The 13243-nt window shown below is 44.6% G+C and overlaps 1 protein-coding gene across 4 annotated transcripts in view; it reads left to right on the top strand.

Moving 5' to 3' along the window:
• LOC102451126 (asparaginase and isoaspartyl peptidase 1) overlaps positions 1 to 13243 on the top strand; it is a 42704-nt gene that overhangs the window by 11030 nt on the left and 18431 nt on the right. For 2 of the 4 annotated variants that reach the window (XM_089777110.1, XM_089777109.1), the window contains exons 3-4: positions 1548 to 1690; positions 7723 to 13173. In XM_089777110.1, the coding sequence (XP_089633236.1) occupies positions 7770 to 9557 (1788 nt within the window). In that variant the 5' untranslated portion in view covers positions 1548 to 1690; positions 7723 to 7769 and the 3' untranslated portion in view covers positions 9558 to 13173. Of the gene's footprint in view, positions 1 to 1547; positions 1691 to 3001; positions 13174 to 13243 lie in introns of those variants that run through there. The other 2 variants (XM_089777111.1, XM_075923722.2) reach the window with 2 other exon arrangements.

Below are 13243 nucleotides of genomic sequence, written 5' to 3'. Positions count from 1 at the left end.
CTCAGATGCTCACAGCATTTTTTTTTTTTTGGCTTAGTGTTTTTTAACTCTTTCATTTATTTTTGTCAACAATTACTATTTCAGTGTTTCAGACTTTTGGTGAATGGAAAATTACATTTTTTTTCACCCTTGCTAGAATTTTGCATTTTTGCTATTGCACCGTATCCAGCAGGAGTTGAAATCTTATTACAGTAAACCTCCGATAATTCAGCACCTTTGGGACCCAGGGTATGCCGGATTATCGGATATGCTGGAGTATCAGGAGGTACTCCGGAAGGGGGGCTATGACGGGTCTGAGGGGGAGAGTCGGCAGGGAACGGCACAGCATGCGGCAAACCCTCTGCCGTTATGTAGGGAGGCGGGGGAAGCCCCGCGCAGCCACCGGCGACAGGCCAGCTGGGGCTGCAAGTGGCAGCAGCAACTTGGGAAAGCGGCGGGGCAGAGCACCTGGGGTGCTGCCGGGTTGGTCTTGCAGCGCCGCTCCTCACCTGAGCGGCGCTGCAGGACCAACCGGGCAGCACCCTAGTTGCTCTGCCCGCAGCTTCCCCAAGTCCGCTGCTCATCAGTTTCAGCAGCGGCGGACTTGGGGAAGCCGTGGGGCAGAGCAGCTGGGGTGCTGTCGGGTTGGTCCTGCAGTGCCGCACCTCACCCTCCCGTGCTCGGCCCCTGGCAGCACCCCAGCTGCTCTGCTCTGCAGCTTCCCCAAGTCCGCCACTGGTCAGTTTCAGCAGCGGCAGCAGCGGACTAGGGGAAGCGGCGCGGAGCAGCTCCAATTGTCTGACTGGCTGGAGCACTTCCAGGTTCCACTTGGTGCCAGACTATCAGGAGTGTCGGTCCACTAGATGCCAGACAATTGGAGTTTTACTGTATTTGGCCTTGCAAGATAAGTGTGCGCTTTCATCTCTGATTTCAGCACTTCATAGGATTAAGTTTAAGGTATTCTGATAGGTTGCACTGCATCTATTACCGGAGGAACAAAATAGTGGAGACAAAATAGTTTTATATGTATAAGAATTATATTTGGGTAGGGATAGTCTCATTTATAGTTGTATACAACTCTGCCCTTTCTACCTAATGTGACTTGGGTACCATTACAAATGCAAGTATATTAAGTTCTATATACTGTCCTATTATGACAGTGTATTAACAATTTCTATTTGAAGTGGGTTTTTTTCAAAACCTGATTGTTTTAAGCCTTCTAAATGCCAAGCAAAATCATAGAATCATAGAATCATAGAATAATAGGACTGGAAGGGACCTCAAGAGGTCATCGAGTCCAGCCCCCCGCCCTCAAGGCAGGACCAAGCTCCACCTACACTATCCCTGACAGATGTCTATCTAACCTGTTCTTAAATATCTCCAGAAGGGAGATTCCACCACCTCCCTTGGCAATTTATTCCAATATTTGACCACCCTGACAGTTAGGAAACAGGTTTGCCTAATAAACTGGAAAAAGGTTTGCCTAATAAAAGCCAATAAAACTGAATCACCCCATGTTTAGCTCTTAATTTTCCCTCCCCCTTTTTGTTTGTTTCTTTGTGTTTTAGGCTGTGGATCTGTTTTAAATGAAAAGGGTGAAGTAGAAATGGATGCCATTATCATGGATGGAAAAAATCTAGCCTCAGGAGCAGTATCTGCAGTTAAATGTATAGCTAACCCAATAATGCTTGCTCGTCTTGTCATGGAAAAGGTATGTTGAATGTGCACTTGATTAAGAAACATTCTTTCCCGTAGCATTTCATTGCATGTATTGATACTACACAGACAACATAACCAGTGAGGTGTATTTTAAATCTGGGAAGGAGGAAGAAAATCACTGGTACTGATAAGGGACCATGAGCATGACTGTAAAGAGGCAAGACTATTTTTATTTGAAGGTTTTAAATTAGTTGAAGTGCTAATTTTATTCAGCACTTAAAAGGGTGTTGTATACACTTGCAAACTTGAGGAGAAATTGATATACATAATCTACTTTGCCTATTATTATCACTTTTCTCTGAGTTAATATTGTAGATGTTTGCATTAATAAGAGCACTTTCTTAGCCCTCCAACTTGATGTGGCAGGAAAAAGGTAGGACAATGTACTGGAGACTGTCTGTAGGGGACAGACGTGTAATACAGTGCTGGCTCTAGACATGGGCCATGAGGATGGCCACTCTGGGCGATGTGCTGATGGGGGCACCTATGAATAGTCTCACTTGACCTTACCAGGGGCAGGCAATTAAGCAATAGGGGAAACACAACAGCCTGCTCAGCTAGCATCAGGGGAGACAGAGGTACTTACTCACTTGTCTCAGTTAACTCCTCTGCTCTGGTGGGAGCAGCAACAGGGGTTAGGGTTGCCAGGTGTCCGGTACTGACCTGGACAGTCTGGTATTTTTGCCTCCTGTCTGGTAAAAAATTCAGAAAATACCGGACACCTAAAATGTCCAGTATTTTCTGGGTTTTTTCCCCCTGGTGAGGAGGCGAAAATACCGGACACCTGGCAACCCTACAACACACTCAGCAACCAGGCCCGGCCCCCCCTGCCAGATCCCCTCTGGTACCCTCCTGCTTACCTGGTTCTACAGGGGCTTGTCTTGTGGCTGGAACAGAAAAACAAAATGGCCAGCTGCAAAAAAGCATCTTCTTAAAGGGGCCATGCTGATTTGTATTTGTTTGTTTGTTTTTGTTTTGCTTAAATGCTGTTGGGGTCCTTTTTTTTTCCTTCCTTCTTTTTTCCCCTCTCTCAACAACTTTGGTCTCCCCCCACCCCCTTTTTTCTCAACAGAATGTTTTTCCAGGTGTGTGTTTGGGGGGGGGGGGGGGGAGAGGTCGGTATTTTTGGTTAAACCATCTGGCAACCCTAGTAGGAGTTGGTGCCCAGGGGGAGGGGGAGTTCCCCATTCTCCCTGGGATGGAGGGCCTCCTGTAGAAGCTATGTGGGAGTGGGTGGAGCAGGCTGTGCTGGAATAGGCTTGTGATGGGTGGTTGAGTTTGGTGGGGATTGAAGTGTGTGGGTGGGTGGGGATTGAAGTAAGTGTGTGTGTGTGTGTGTGTGTGTGTGTGTGTGTGTGTGTGTGTGTGTGTGTGTGTGTGTGTGTGTGTGTGTGTGTGTGTGGCTTCTCTCTGTGTTTTGGCTGGCTGGGGTTTGGAGCAGCCCTATTTTCAGTATGCTTGTTAGTATAGAGTAGGTCTGGGTCCACCGTCTATTTTCTTCTCCTTTCCAGCCTAAGAGCCACTTGTCCAGGAAAGGGCTTTCCCCTGGCTCTGTCGGCAGGACTGCTGCACTGTGCACAGCTCTGCAAAGTGAGCACTAGGTGTTGCAGCCTGCCTGTGATCCCTTCCCTTCCTTGCACAGAGGTGACACTTGTGGGGGGAAGGGCTGACATGCACTGTGCTAAGTCATATTACTCCCCTCACACACACCCAGTTTTCTGCCAGGGTCTGCCTGCCCAGCTCTCCTCCTCCTCCCTCTCCTGATTGTTGGAGGCAGCTGGGGCCTAGGACAGATAAACAAACAAGTAACATGTGAACCAAAATAGCTGAGACTGGAGTAGTAGGGAAGAGGGTAGGCTGCTGATATTAGATAAGAGAGGAAGGAACAGTTGCTTTTTCATAGGAAAACTGAAGGAAAGTGGTGGGCTACTGGCTGGAGAGGGGAGCCGTATGACACTTGAGTTGTTGTGGGTCCTTTAAATTGTGCCTTCCATTAGCAGCTGAAGGTCTTGTCCTCCTTGCTCCCTTGGCTCAGAAACTTCACTCACTTTTTTGAGGGGGAAGAGGAGGCTGCTGCTGCCTCCCCAAAGTGAGGCAGGAGGGTGGGTGCAGAGGAGAGAGAAATAGGATCACAGTGAGAGGGAAATGGGGCCACAGTGAGAGGTATGTGCCTGCCTGGGTGAAACATACAGCTTTCATTCAACTCTTGGTCACCTATCTATACCCTCAGGTTTTGTTGTTTCACTACAAGTTGTACTTAACAGTTTGCTGAAATTCCTCAGGGCAGGGGGCCTTGTCAAAGCTGTTGGAGGGCACAGTGTTGTTGTTGCATCAAGATTAAGAATAAGGGCATTTATTTGCTCCCACCTTAACCTGCAAATCTTCCTCTGAGAATAATGCCTCATCGGGTTCTGGTCAGGTCCCCAGGGTGCTGGACCAAGGAGGTCCAATCTGTAATCAGATGACTGATATGGAAAGGCTAGTGATGTCACAGACTAGCACTGCAACTTTGCACTAGGAGCAGGAAGAGATGCACTTAGTGGTAACTGAATTTATTTGAACACAAATTATTTATCAGTATATGTGGCCAATGAAATTATGAGTATCTGGACTTGATTGCATGTTAACTATTGTGTGTCATTTTTCTCCAGTAACAAGTGCTTCTTAATGAGTGTCTGCATGAGAAAATTACTTGTTTATTCAGTAATGGCCTAGCCACAGTATTGCTTCTAATGGGGATGCTCTAGATTAGGGGTGTCACTATTTTACCAACATTAGGATTATATGACATGGTGATTAGAGAAGGTTGAAAGCTTTTAAACTAGAATTTACACTCGTGTGGTACCAGTGCAGCTTCACCATAACTGAACAAGGGTAAACAATATTTTCATGTTGACAAGGCCTGCATGTTTATTTTTCATGCCACTTTTACCTTGGTCTCCTAGCTACCGTAAGGGTGATTTACAAAGGAGGAGTGCAACCATTTCCCCCTTTTCATGATCTATAAAAGCCTGAATATATGGGATTTTTAAAGATATATGTTGATCTTACTGTGGTTACAAGAAGAGAGAATATTAACACTTGTCCTCAAAGACTGGTTGAAGGACAAGAGAACTAGAGTGGGAGCTATCTTAGACCTCAATCAAAGAATAGGGGGGTTGAATCTCTAACAAAGACAGATTTCTACCAATATGTGTTTGTCATCAAAACACTGGATTAAACAAATGTAAAAAAAAAAAATCTAGATTGGTTTTCTTTAGGGATTCTGACAAAAAAAATCGCCTTTTCACTCAGATACTGAGGTTTCATTCACCTGTGATGTCTCATTAATTCTACAGATGTTCATAGAATCATCCAGGCAAAACCAAGGTAGACAAGGCATAACATTTCTAATGTAAAAATGACATTGGGGAGGAATATTTCCAGGTCTTTCTAAATATCCTAAAAGACACAGGTTCATTGGTTGCATTTAAAAAAAAGGTAATCTTTAATAACCTCTGGCAGTTCATGTTTCAAGGGATACAAGTTCTGATTTCGCTATTTGAATAGTAAAACCACCTGTGACTTGAGCAGGAGCAGAGTTAGGTTATCAGTAAACACTCTTGAAAAAGGAATCCCAGACTGGGTCTCTGGAGACTCAGGATGTTCTGTCTCCAGCTCTGCCACTGATCTTCCAAGTGACATGGAGTAAATGACTTTCCTTTGAAGGGTATGCATGGAGAGGCATGCTGTGGCTCACCACCCTAGCAACAGCCTGGGGGAGGCCAAGGGGAGGGGGGTGAGCTCGGCATGTGGACTGGAGAGGTGCAGGCATGTGACAAAGCCATATGGAAAGGTTGAATCTGATTGGTTAAGAAGTTTGTGTTATGTAACCTGTAACCATGTGCTATAAAACAGCAAGGGGAGGGGCTCCTTGCTCGAGGGGCTCTGGCTGATTTTAGTACCAGGGGCTCTCCCTTTGTGCACATTGAATAAAGTATTGAATTGAATTGAATCGAATCGAATTGAATTGAATTGAAGACCCTTGATTCTGCCCAGCACCTGAGTCTCTGGGAACCACAAAATCCCAACAGTTTCTTGGCGCAGCGAGCAGGGTGAGAAATATCCTTCAGGATCAAGACCTACAATCAAGTTGGAGGGTGATTTTGTTCATTTTTCATTTGGTTGTGTGTCCCTGACCTGACTGGTGACTCTCACACCTTTTGTAGTAAGTGAAACTGGGTGTTGGAGAATTTAAGGGGTTTGTTGCAGTTTTGTAACATTTTGGTTGCAGTCTTAAGACACTGTACTTAGTGTGGGGGCGGGTTAAGCTGTAAGTTCCTCTGACTAAGTGTTGTTGAAGTGGGAAATCAAAGAGGCCATAAGGACCAACAGTTAATGTAGGGGCAGGTATAGCCATAAGTACCTCTAGTTAATGTGTTGGCTGGCCCAGATCTCCTAATTGGAAATTGTTATTAGTTTGTAAACAGTATTGTATTTAAAGATTTTGAGATTGGAGGATATTTAGGTTTAAAAAAAAAAGGGGTAAGATGAAGGGATTTAGTGATCCACAATATGAAGAGTGTTTAATTAGTGCTTTTATAACTATTGTAGCAGTAAGTTTATTAGTTTTCTTGTTGAGATATCTTGGCTGTGTGACTGAAAGAAAGAAGGATGACCAACCCCCATTACAAGTGGGCAATACTGATTTTGTGCATAAACCACAATATTTATCAAAGGACAAATTGGCTGGCATGTGTTTAATTGTTGAGTATGAACAGCTGGTTAGAAAGTGTGATATGCTAAAAGGAAGGGTAGGAGAGTTAGAAGCAGAGGTAGAAAAACTGCAAACAGAAGCAAAAAACTATAAAGAAACAGCCTTGCAGGAAGAGAGATCTTGTCCCTCAGCACCTTTGGACCCTACATGTGGAATGTGGGGATATCAGTCTGGTTTTACGGCTCCAGTGAGAGTGCACACTGTCCCTAATCCTAATCAAGGGGAAGAGGACCCTGCTACTGTGAGTCGCCTAGAGCACACTCCTATGAGTCCACCTGACTTGCAGAGCATGTTAAAAGAATTGCCATCTTTGCAGCTTAATAACCCAAACCTACCCTTCTGGGAAAAGGTGCAGGAGTGTATGGTAGTGGGAGGCCTGCATGCTTTTGATGTTTTCACCATGGGAAAAGCAAAATGTCCTGTGCACCCTGACAGTCAATTTTGGTTTGCATTTACTGTTAAAGGGAAGCAATATACTTTTACTCGCCTAAGCCAGGGTTTTCATAACTCACCTACTTTGTTTCATAGAGCATTAGCTGATGTGCTGGCAAAGCTGCCAGACATGGCTTCTTGTGTTGTACAGTATGTTGATGATCTTCTTATCTCCTCACCAGATCGCCAAACGCACATGAAAGACTTAGAAGTGATCCTGCAGCACTTGGCAGACAGTGGGGTAAAATGTAATGCTAGAAAGGCTCAGATTGCAAAGGAGCAAGTATCATATCTGGGGTACCTAATATCCAAAGGGTACAAGCGTTTAACTGTTGACCGCACTGAGGCTATTAATGCATGCCCACGACCAACTACGGTCAGGGAAGTTAGGAAAGTGTTGGGGCTATTCAATTTCTGCCGAACTCAAATCCCCAATTATTCAAGGATTGTCCAGCCTCTTAATAATCTCCTGAAGGGTGCTGGTGGACCACATGAGGCAATTGAATGGACACTTGACTGTGAACAGGCATTTACCACATTGAAACAAAGGCTAAGTACTGCCCCAGGGTTGGGACTTCCTAATCCATTAATGCCTTTTACATTGTACACGCATGTCAGTGAGGGACATATGGCAGCAGTGTTAACGCAAAAACATGGGGATAAACAGCGCCCAGTAGCATACTACTCTTCTAAACTAGATGCTGTCGCTCAAGCAATGCCACCATGCCTTCAGGCAGTGGAAGGAGCTTCTATGGCCCTAAATCAGGCCACACCACTTATTGGTTCACAGGATGTAAATATTGTTGTACCTCACGCTGTGCTTGCTATTTTATCAGGGAAGAAATCCTCAGCAGTCCATGTGGCAAGATGGACTCGATGGGAAATGAGCTTGCTAATGCCTTCGGTACATCTGCAAAGAGCATCATCGTTAAACCCTGCTACCCTCATGCCTACCCCAGATGAGGGACACCCACATCATTGTTGCCTTGAGGAAGAGCCCATGGACGTTCCATTGGTAAAAGAAACTGAAATACCTGGTGCCCCTTGCCTATATGTGGATGGTTCTTCCTTCTATGTGGATGGCAAGCGACACACAGGATGGGCCGTTTGTACTCAAGATGGACAGCTGGTGGCACACGGCAGTTTGCCTGGGGCATCTGCACAAGTAGCAGAACTGCAGGCATTAGTTGCAGCATGTGAAGCTGCGAAAGGTCATGCTGTAAACATATATACTGATTCTAGATATGCGTTTGGGGTTGTACATGATTATGTTAACTTGTGGGTAAATCGGGGATTCCTGACGAGTACAGGATCCCCAATACAAAATGGGGGAATAGTGGAGAAACTTCATGAAGCCATGCAGAAACCTACTGAATTAGCAGTGATAAAAGTGAGGGCCCACACAAAAGGGACAGACCCTCATAGTAAGGGGAACCGAAGGGCAGACGAACTAGCTAAACGAGTAGCAGTGGAAGGTAAAGAGATGCAATTGATTGCTGCAACACAGCCTCTCATAAAAACCCCAAACTTTTTTGAATTACAGGACATCCAACACTCTGCACCAAGGGCAGAAAAGTGGTTATGGATGGATAATGGGGGCAAACTGTGTGATGATAACACTTGGAGAGGCCCAGGAAACACATTAGTGTTACCAAATGTGCTGATGGGAACTATGATACAAATATATCACATGTTGGGACATGATGGAGCACGGAGGGTGATCCACCGGATGTCGGACACCTGGTGGCATCCTCAGCTTAATGCAAATGTGCATGATTATGTGAGGAGGTGTGTAACATGTGCTCAATGTAATTCTGCTCCCACAGTGAAAATGAAAATGCAACATCAGCCAAGACCAACACAGCCCTTCACACAGTTACAAATAGATTTCATTGGACCTCTGTCAAGGTGCAGAGGGAAAGAATATGTTCTGGTGATCATGGATCACTTTACTAAGTGGGTAGAAGCTTTCCCAGTGGCCAAGGCCACTGCATCTGATGTAGCTAAAATATTGATGACCGAAATAATTCCCCGATGGGGATTTCCATGCTTCATTGATAGTGACCAAGGTACCCACTTTACAGGGAAGGTGATGAAAACAGTATGCATGTCACTGGGGATCAAACAGAAATTCCACTGTCCCTACCATCCCCAGAGTTCGGGATTAGTAGAAAGAGCTAACCGAACCATTAAAAACAAACTAACCAAACAGATGTTTTCTGCTACAGGGAAAGATTGGGTCACCAATTTACCAGTGGTTCTCATGTCTATGAGATCCAGTCCTACTAATCCACATTCCTTATCTCCTTTTGAAATGCTGACAGGGCGGGCGATGAGGACGCCAGGAAATCTGTGCATTGGAGCGGGGGAATTGTATGTCATGGGTGACCAGCTTGCTGAATATTGCAAATTGTTATCTCAGTGTGTCTCAAAGGACCCCCAAACTGAACCAGACCCAAAGGCTAGCGAAGAAGACACATGTGAGGTGCAGCCCGGTGATCAGGTACTGGTGAAAGCCTATAGAAAACGAACCTTTGAACCAGCCTGGACTGGACCTCACATGGTTCTTCTGGTAACTCCTTCAGCGGCCCGGGTCACTGGAATTCCAGTTTGGGTGCACCTGTCACGAGTAAAAGTATACAAGGGTGACACTCAACATAGGGCACAATAATCTCTGTTTACCCTATGGACGCCTTGAGGGCCATTCTCAGTATTGTTAAGTGTTTTATTGATGTAGTCACTTGGGGAGGAGCCACTGGATCAGTTGTAAATGCCATTACTCAAGCTATCAAATCTCATAATAGGGACTGGGTTGAAAATTTGTTAGTAGCAGGGATGACAGTTTATTGTGGTGAGAATAGGGCTCATGTCTAATTAATTAGATATCACCTTAACTCAACAAAATAGTTGGTTAGGTCCTCACTGTTGTACTCAGCCATCTATTAAAAACTACTAAAATGTCTGAGCAAGCATTGGTCTGGAATGGTGTTATCATACTGGCATGGTGTTAACATGAAAGTTGTAGCCCTGATAGGAGACTTGCTCGTGTCACAGGTGCCCTGTTGGGTGAGAGCCTCAGTTCTCAAAGACTGAATGTCTTCACCTTGGATGATGGCAGGGAAGTGGTCTCTATTGATAATGGGCATTTTAGAATGATCATTCCATCTTTGGAGAGGTGTTAATTCCTGTGGGTTGGTCTCCTGGATTGGAGGCTCAGCCCTTCCACCCACTCCCATTCTCATGTCATAGACACCTGTGTAGCTGAGTATGTAATAATGGCTGGAGATAACTATATAGCTTTCCCATGGGACCAATGTTCCATCCTGGGAGGATGGGTTTTGCATATAAGAAACATGGAGTCAGGACAAGCCCTATCTCAAATGTTGGGACCTGACTTAATGGTGCATGTAATGTTTAATTTAATGGATGATATAACAGTGAAGAAAGACTCCACTACCTGGTGTGGATTTGGGTATTTAGCTTTGGAAAGTAAGCCTGGTTTGAACATCTCGTACTTCCTATTGTGGAAGATATTATGAAAGAAGTGGTAAGGCAATTACAGTGATTCCGTGTATAGAAGAGTTTGCTATTATGGGAACAGAGATTCCCTGGGGATGGATTTCAGTTGTGTTTTCGCAATGGATATGGGGACTTACTTTTAGTGTAGATACCATTATGTATTAAAGGTTGAATGTATTGTTTAATTCTGTTACCAAAACTGCAGTTAATTAAGTGTTGATAAGGTCAATTATAGCTCCTAATAAATACAAGGAAGTGGTGTTAGTGGGGTCTAAGAATTGTTCTTAGCCCCAAAACCAAATGGGGGAGCTGAAGGGTATGCATGGAGAGGCATGCTGTGGCTCACCACCCTAGCAACAGCCTGGGGGAGGCCAAGGGGAGGGGGGTGAGCTCGGCATGTGGACTGGAGAGGTGCAGGCATGTGACAAAGCCATATGGAAAGGTTGAATCTGATTGGTTAAGAAGTTTGTGTTATGTAACCTGTAACCATGTGCTATAAAACAGCAAGGGGAGGGGCTCCTTGCTCGAGGGGCTCTGGCTGATTTTAGTACCAGGGGCTCTCCCTTTGTGCACATTGAATAAAGTATTGAATTGAATTGAATCGAATCGAATTGAATTGAATTGAAGACCCTTGATTCTGCCCAGCACCTGAGTCTCTGGGAACCACAAAATCCCAACACCTTCTATGCCTCAGTTCTCCCATTGGCTGAGTCTAGACTGGCGTGATTTTGCGCAAATACTTTTAACGGAAAAGTTTTTCCATTAAAAGTATTTGCGCAAAAGATCGTCTATACTGGCATGTGCCTTTGCGCAAAAGATTTGCTTTTGCGCAAAAACATCAGTGCTAGTGTAGCCATCGGGCTTTCTTGCGCAAGAAATTAACTTAGCTGACTACACTGGCACTCTTGCGCAAGAATACTTGAGCAAGAGGGCTTATCCCTGAGTGGGAGCGTCGGAGTATTTGCGCAAGAACTACTGATTTTGTACAGTACAAAGTCAGTGTTCTTGCGCAAATACTCGCGGCCAGTGTAGCAAAATCTTGCCAGTCTAGAGGCACCCATCCAGTATAATGGGGGAAGTGATACTGACTGCCTTTGTAAAGTGCTTTGAGAGCTACTGATGGAAAAGTGTTTTTCCAGAACTGTGTGGCATTATTATTTACTTATTTCTCTCTTTTCCTATAATCACGGTGAAGTCTTTGTACAATGGTAAGGGTTTTTTTGTTTTTTGTTTTTGGTTTTTTTGGTAGTTTTAACTCAAGTAACAGAACACTTACTGTATGGGACCAGATGCCACAATAATAAAAGCAAAACCAAAACATTTAGGTTTTATTTTCTGGTAAAATTTATTCCTTTCCGTAAAGCTCTGGTAACCAGGCTTCACATGGAGAACTCCCAAGCAGGTGATGGGGATATATGTATTAGCCAGCAGGGGAATTCACTTCTTCATGTCCACTGGCCAGAGTTCTATTCTCTTGGCTGGAATATAAGATGCTGCCCTTCTGCTCCCTGTGGGCAGAAATGTCGGGCCAGAAACATATGTGCAGACCTCATCTTTGCGTTGCACAGAAGGTGCAGAACCTTCCGACGTGGGTGCTCTAAGCACAGTTCCTATTCTGCGCAGCTTTACCAAATGGCTGAGCTAGGCCTTGTAGCAGCCCTCTATACCCCAATGTGACTTTATCTTTGTATAGCCCTAACTACTCTAACATCATGCACATCAGACCTTATTTATGGATGTAAGAAAAAATAGTTGTTTTTAATGGAGATCTAATATTTGCATATTACTAAGATTTACTTATGAACTAGGAACCTTTGAACTCCATAATACATGGACATTGAAGGCTGGGATTTTTAAAGGAGCCTGAAAGGGTTGGATACTCAGATCCCCTGGGATTTTAATGGAAATCAAGTGCTTAACTACCCTAGATTCCTTTGACAAACAGCCTTGGCACAAAGGGAAAAAAGGCTATTTTATAATAATCAGTGTTTATTTCTGCCTGTGGCACAATATGGGCTCCATCTGCTGGCCAAAACAATTCCTTGAAATTCTGCAACACTTACGGTATCCTAATTTTCTGTAACTTGAGCTCTCAGTTGGGTCAGACTTAGCCAAATGGCATACTAATGTTGTGATGTGGATGTAAAGGATAATGGCCTTTGGCCATTATCTTTGAAAAGTCGTGGAGATCGGGAGAAATCCTGGATGATTGAAAAAAGGCAAATGTAGTGCCCATCTTCAAAAAAGGGAAGAAGGACAATCCAGGGAACTATAGGCTGGTCAGTCTTACCTCGGTTCCTGGAAAAATCATGGAAGGAATCCTTAAGGAATCCATTTAGAGGCACTTGGAAGAGAGGAAAGTGATTAGGAATAGTCAGCATTGATTCACAAAGGGCAAGTTGTGCCTGACCAATCTGATTAGCTTCTATGATGAGATAACTGGCTCTGTGGACGTGGGAAAGTCAGTGGATGTGATATACCTTGACTTTAGCAAGGCTTTTGATATGGTCTCCCACAATATTCTTGCCAGCAAGTTAAGGGAATGTGGATTGGATAAATGGATGGTAAGATGGATAGAAAGATGGCTAGAAGGCCGGGCCCAGCGGGTAGTGATCAACGGCTCATTGGCAGAATGGCGGTCAGTTTCTAGCAGAGTGCCCCAAGGTTCAGTTCTAGGACCAGTTTTGTTCAATATCTTTATTAATGACCTGGATGAGGGGATGGATTGCACCCTCAGCAAGTTTGCGGATGACACTAAGCTAGGGGGAGAGGTAGATATGCTTGAGGGCAGAGATAGGGTCCAGAGTGACTTAGACAAATTGGAGGATTGGGCCACAA

Source organism: Pelodiscus sinensis, chromosome 3 (assembly GCF_052426305.1).
Source record: "Pelodiscus sinensis isolate ZL-2025 chromosome 3, ASM5242630v1, whole genome shotgun sequence".
Lineage (NCBI taxonomy): Eukaryota > Metazoa > Chordata > Testudines > Trionychidae > Pelodiscus > Pelodiscus sinensis.
This window is presented reverse-complemented; position numbering and strand designations above follow the sequence as displayed.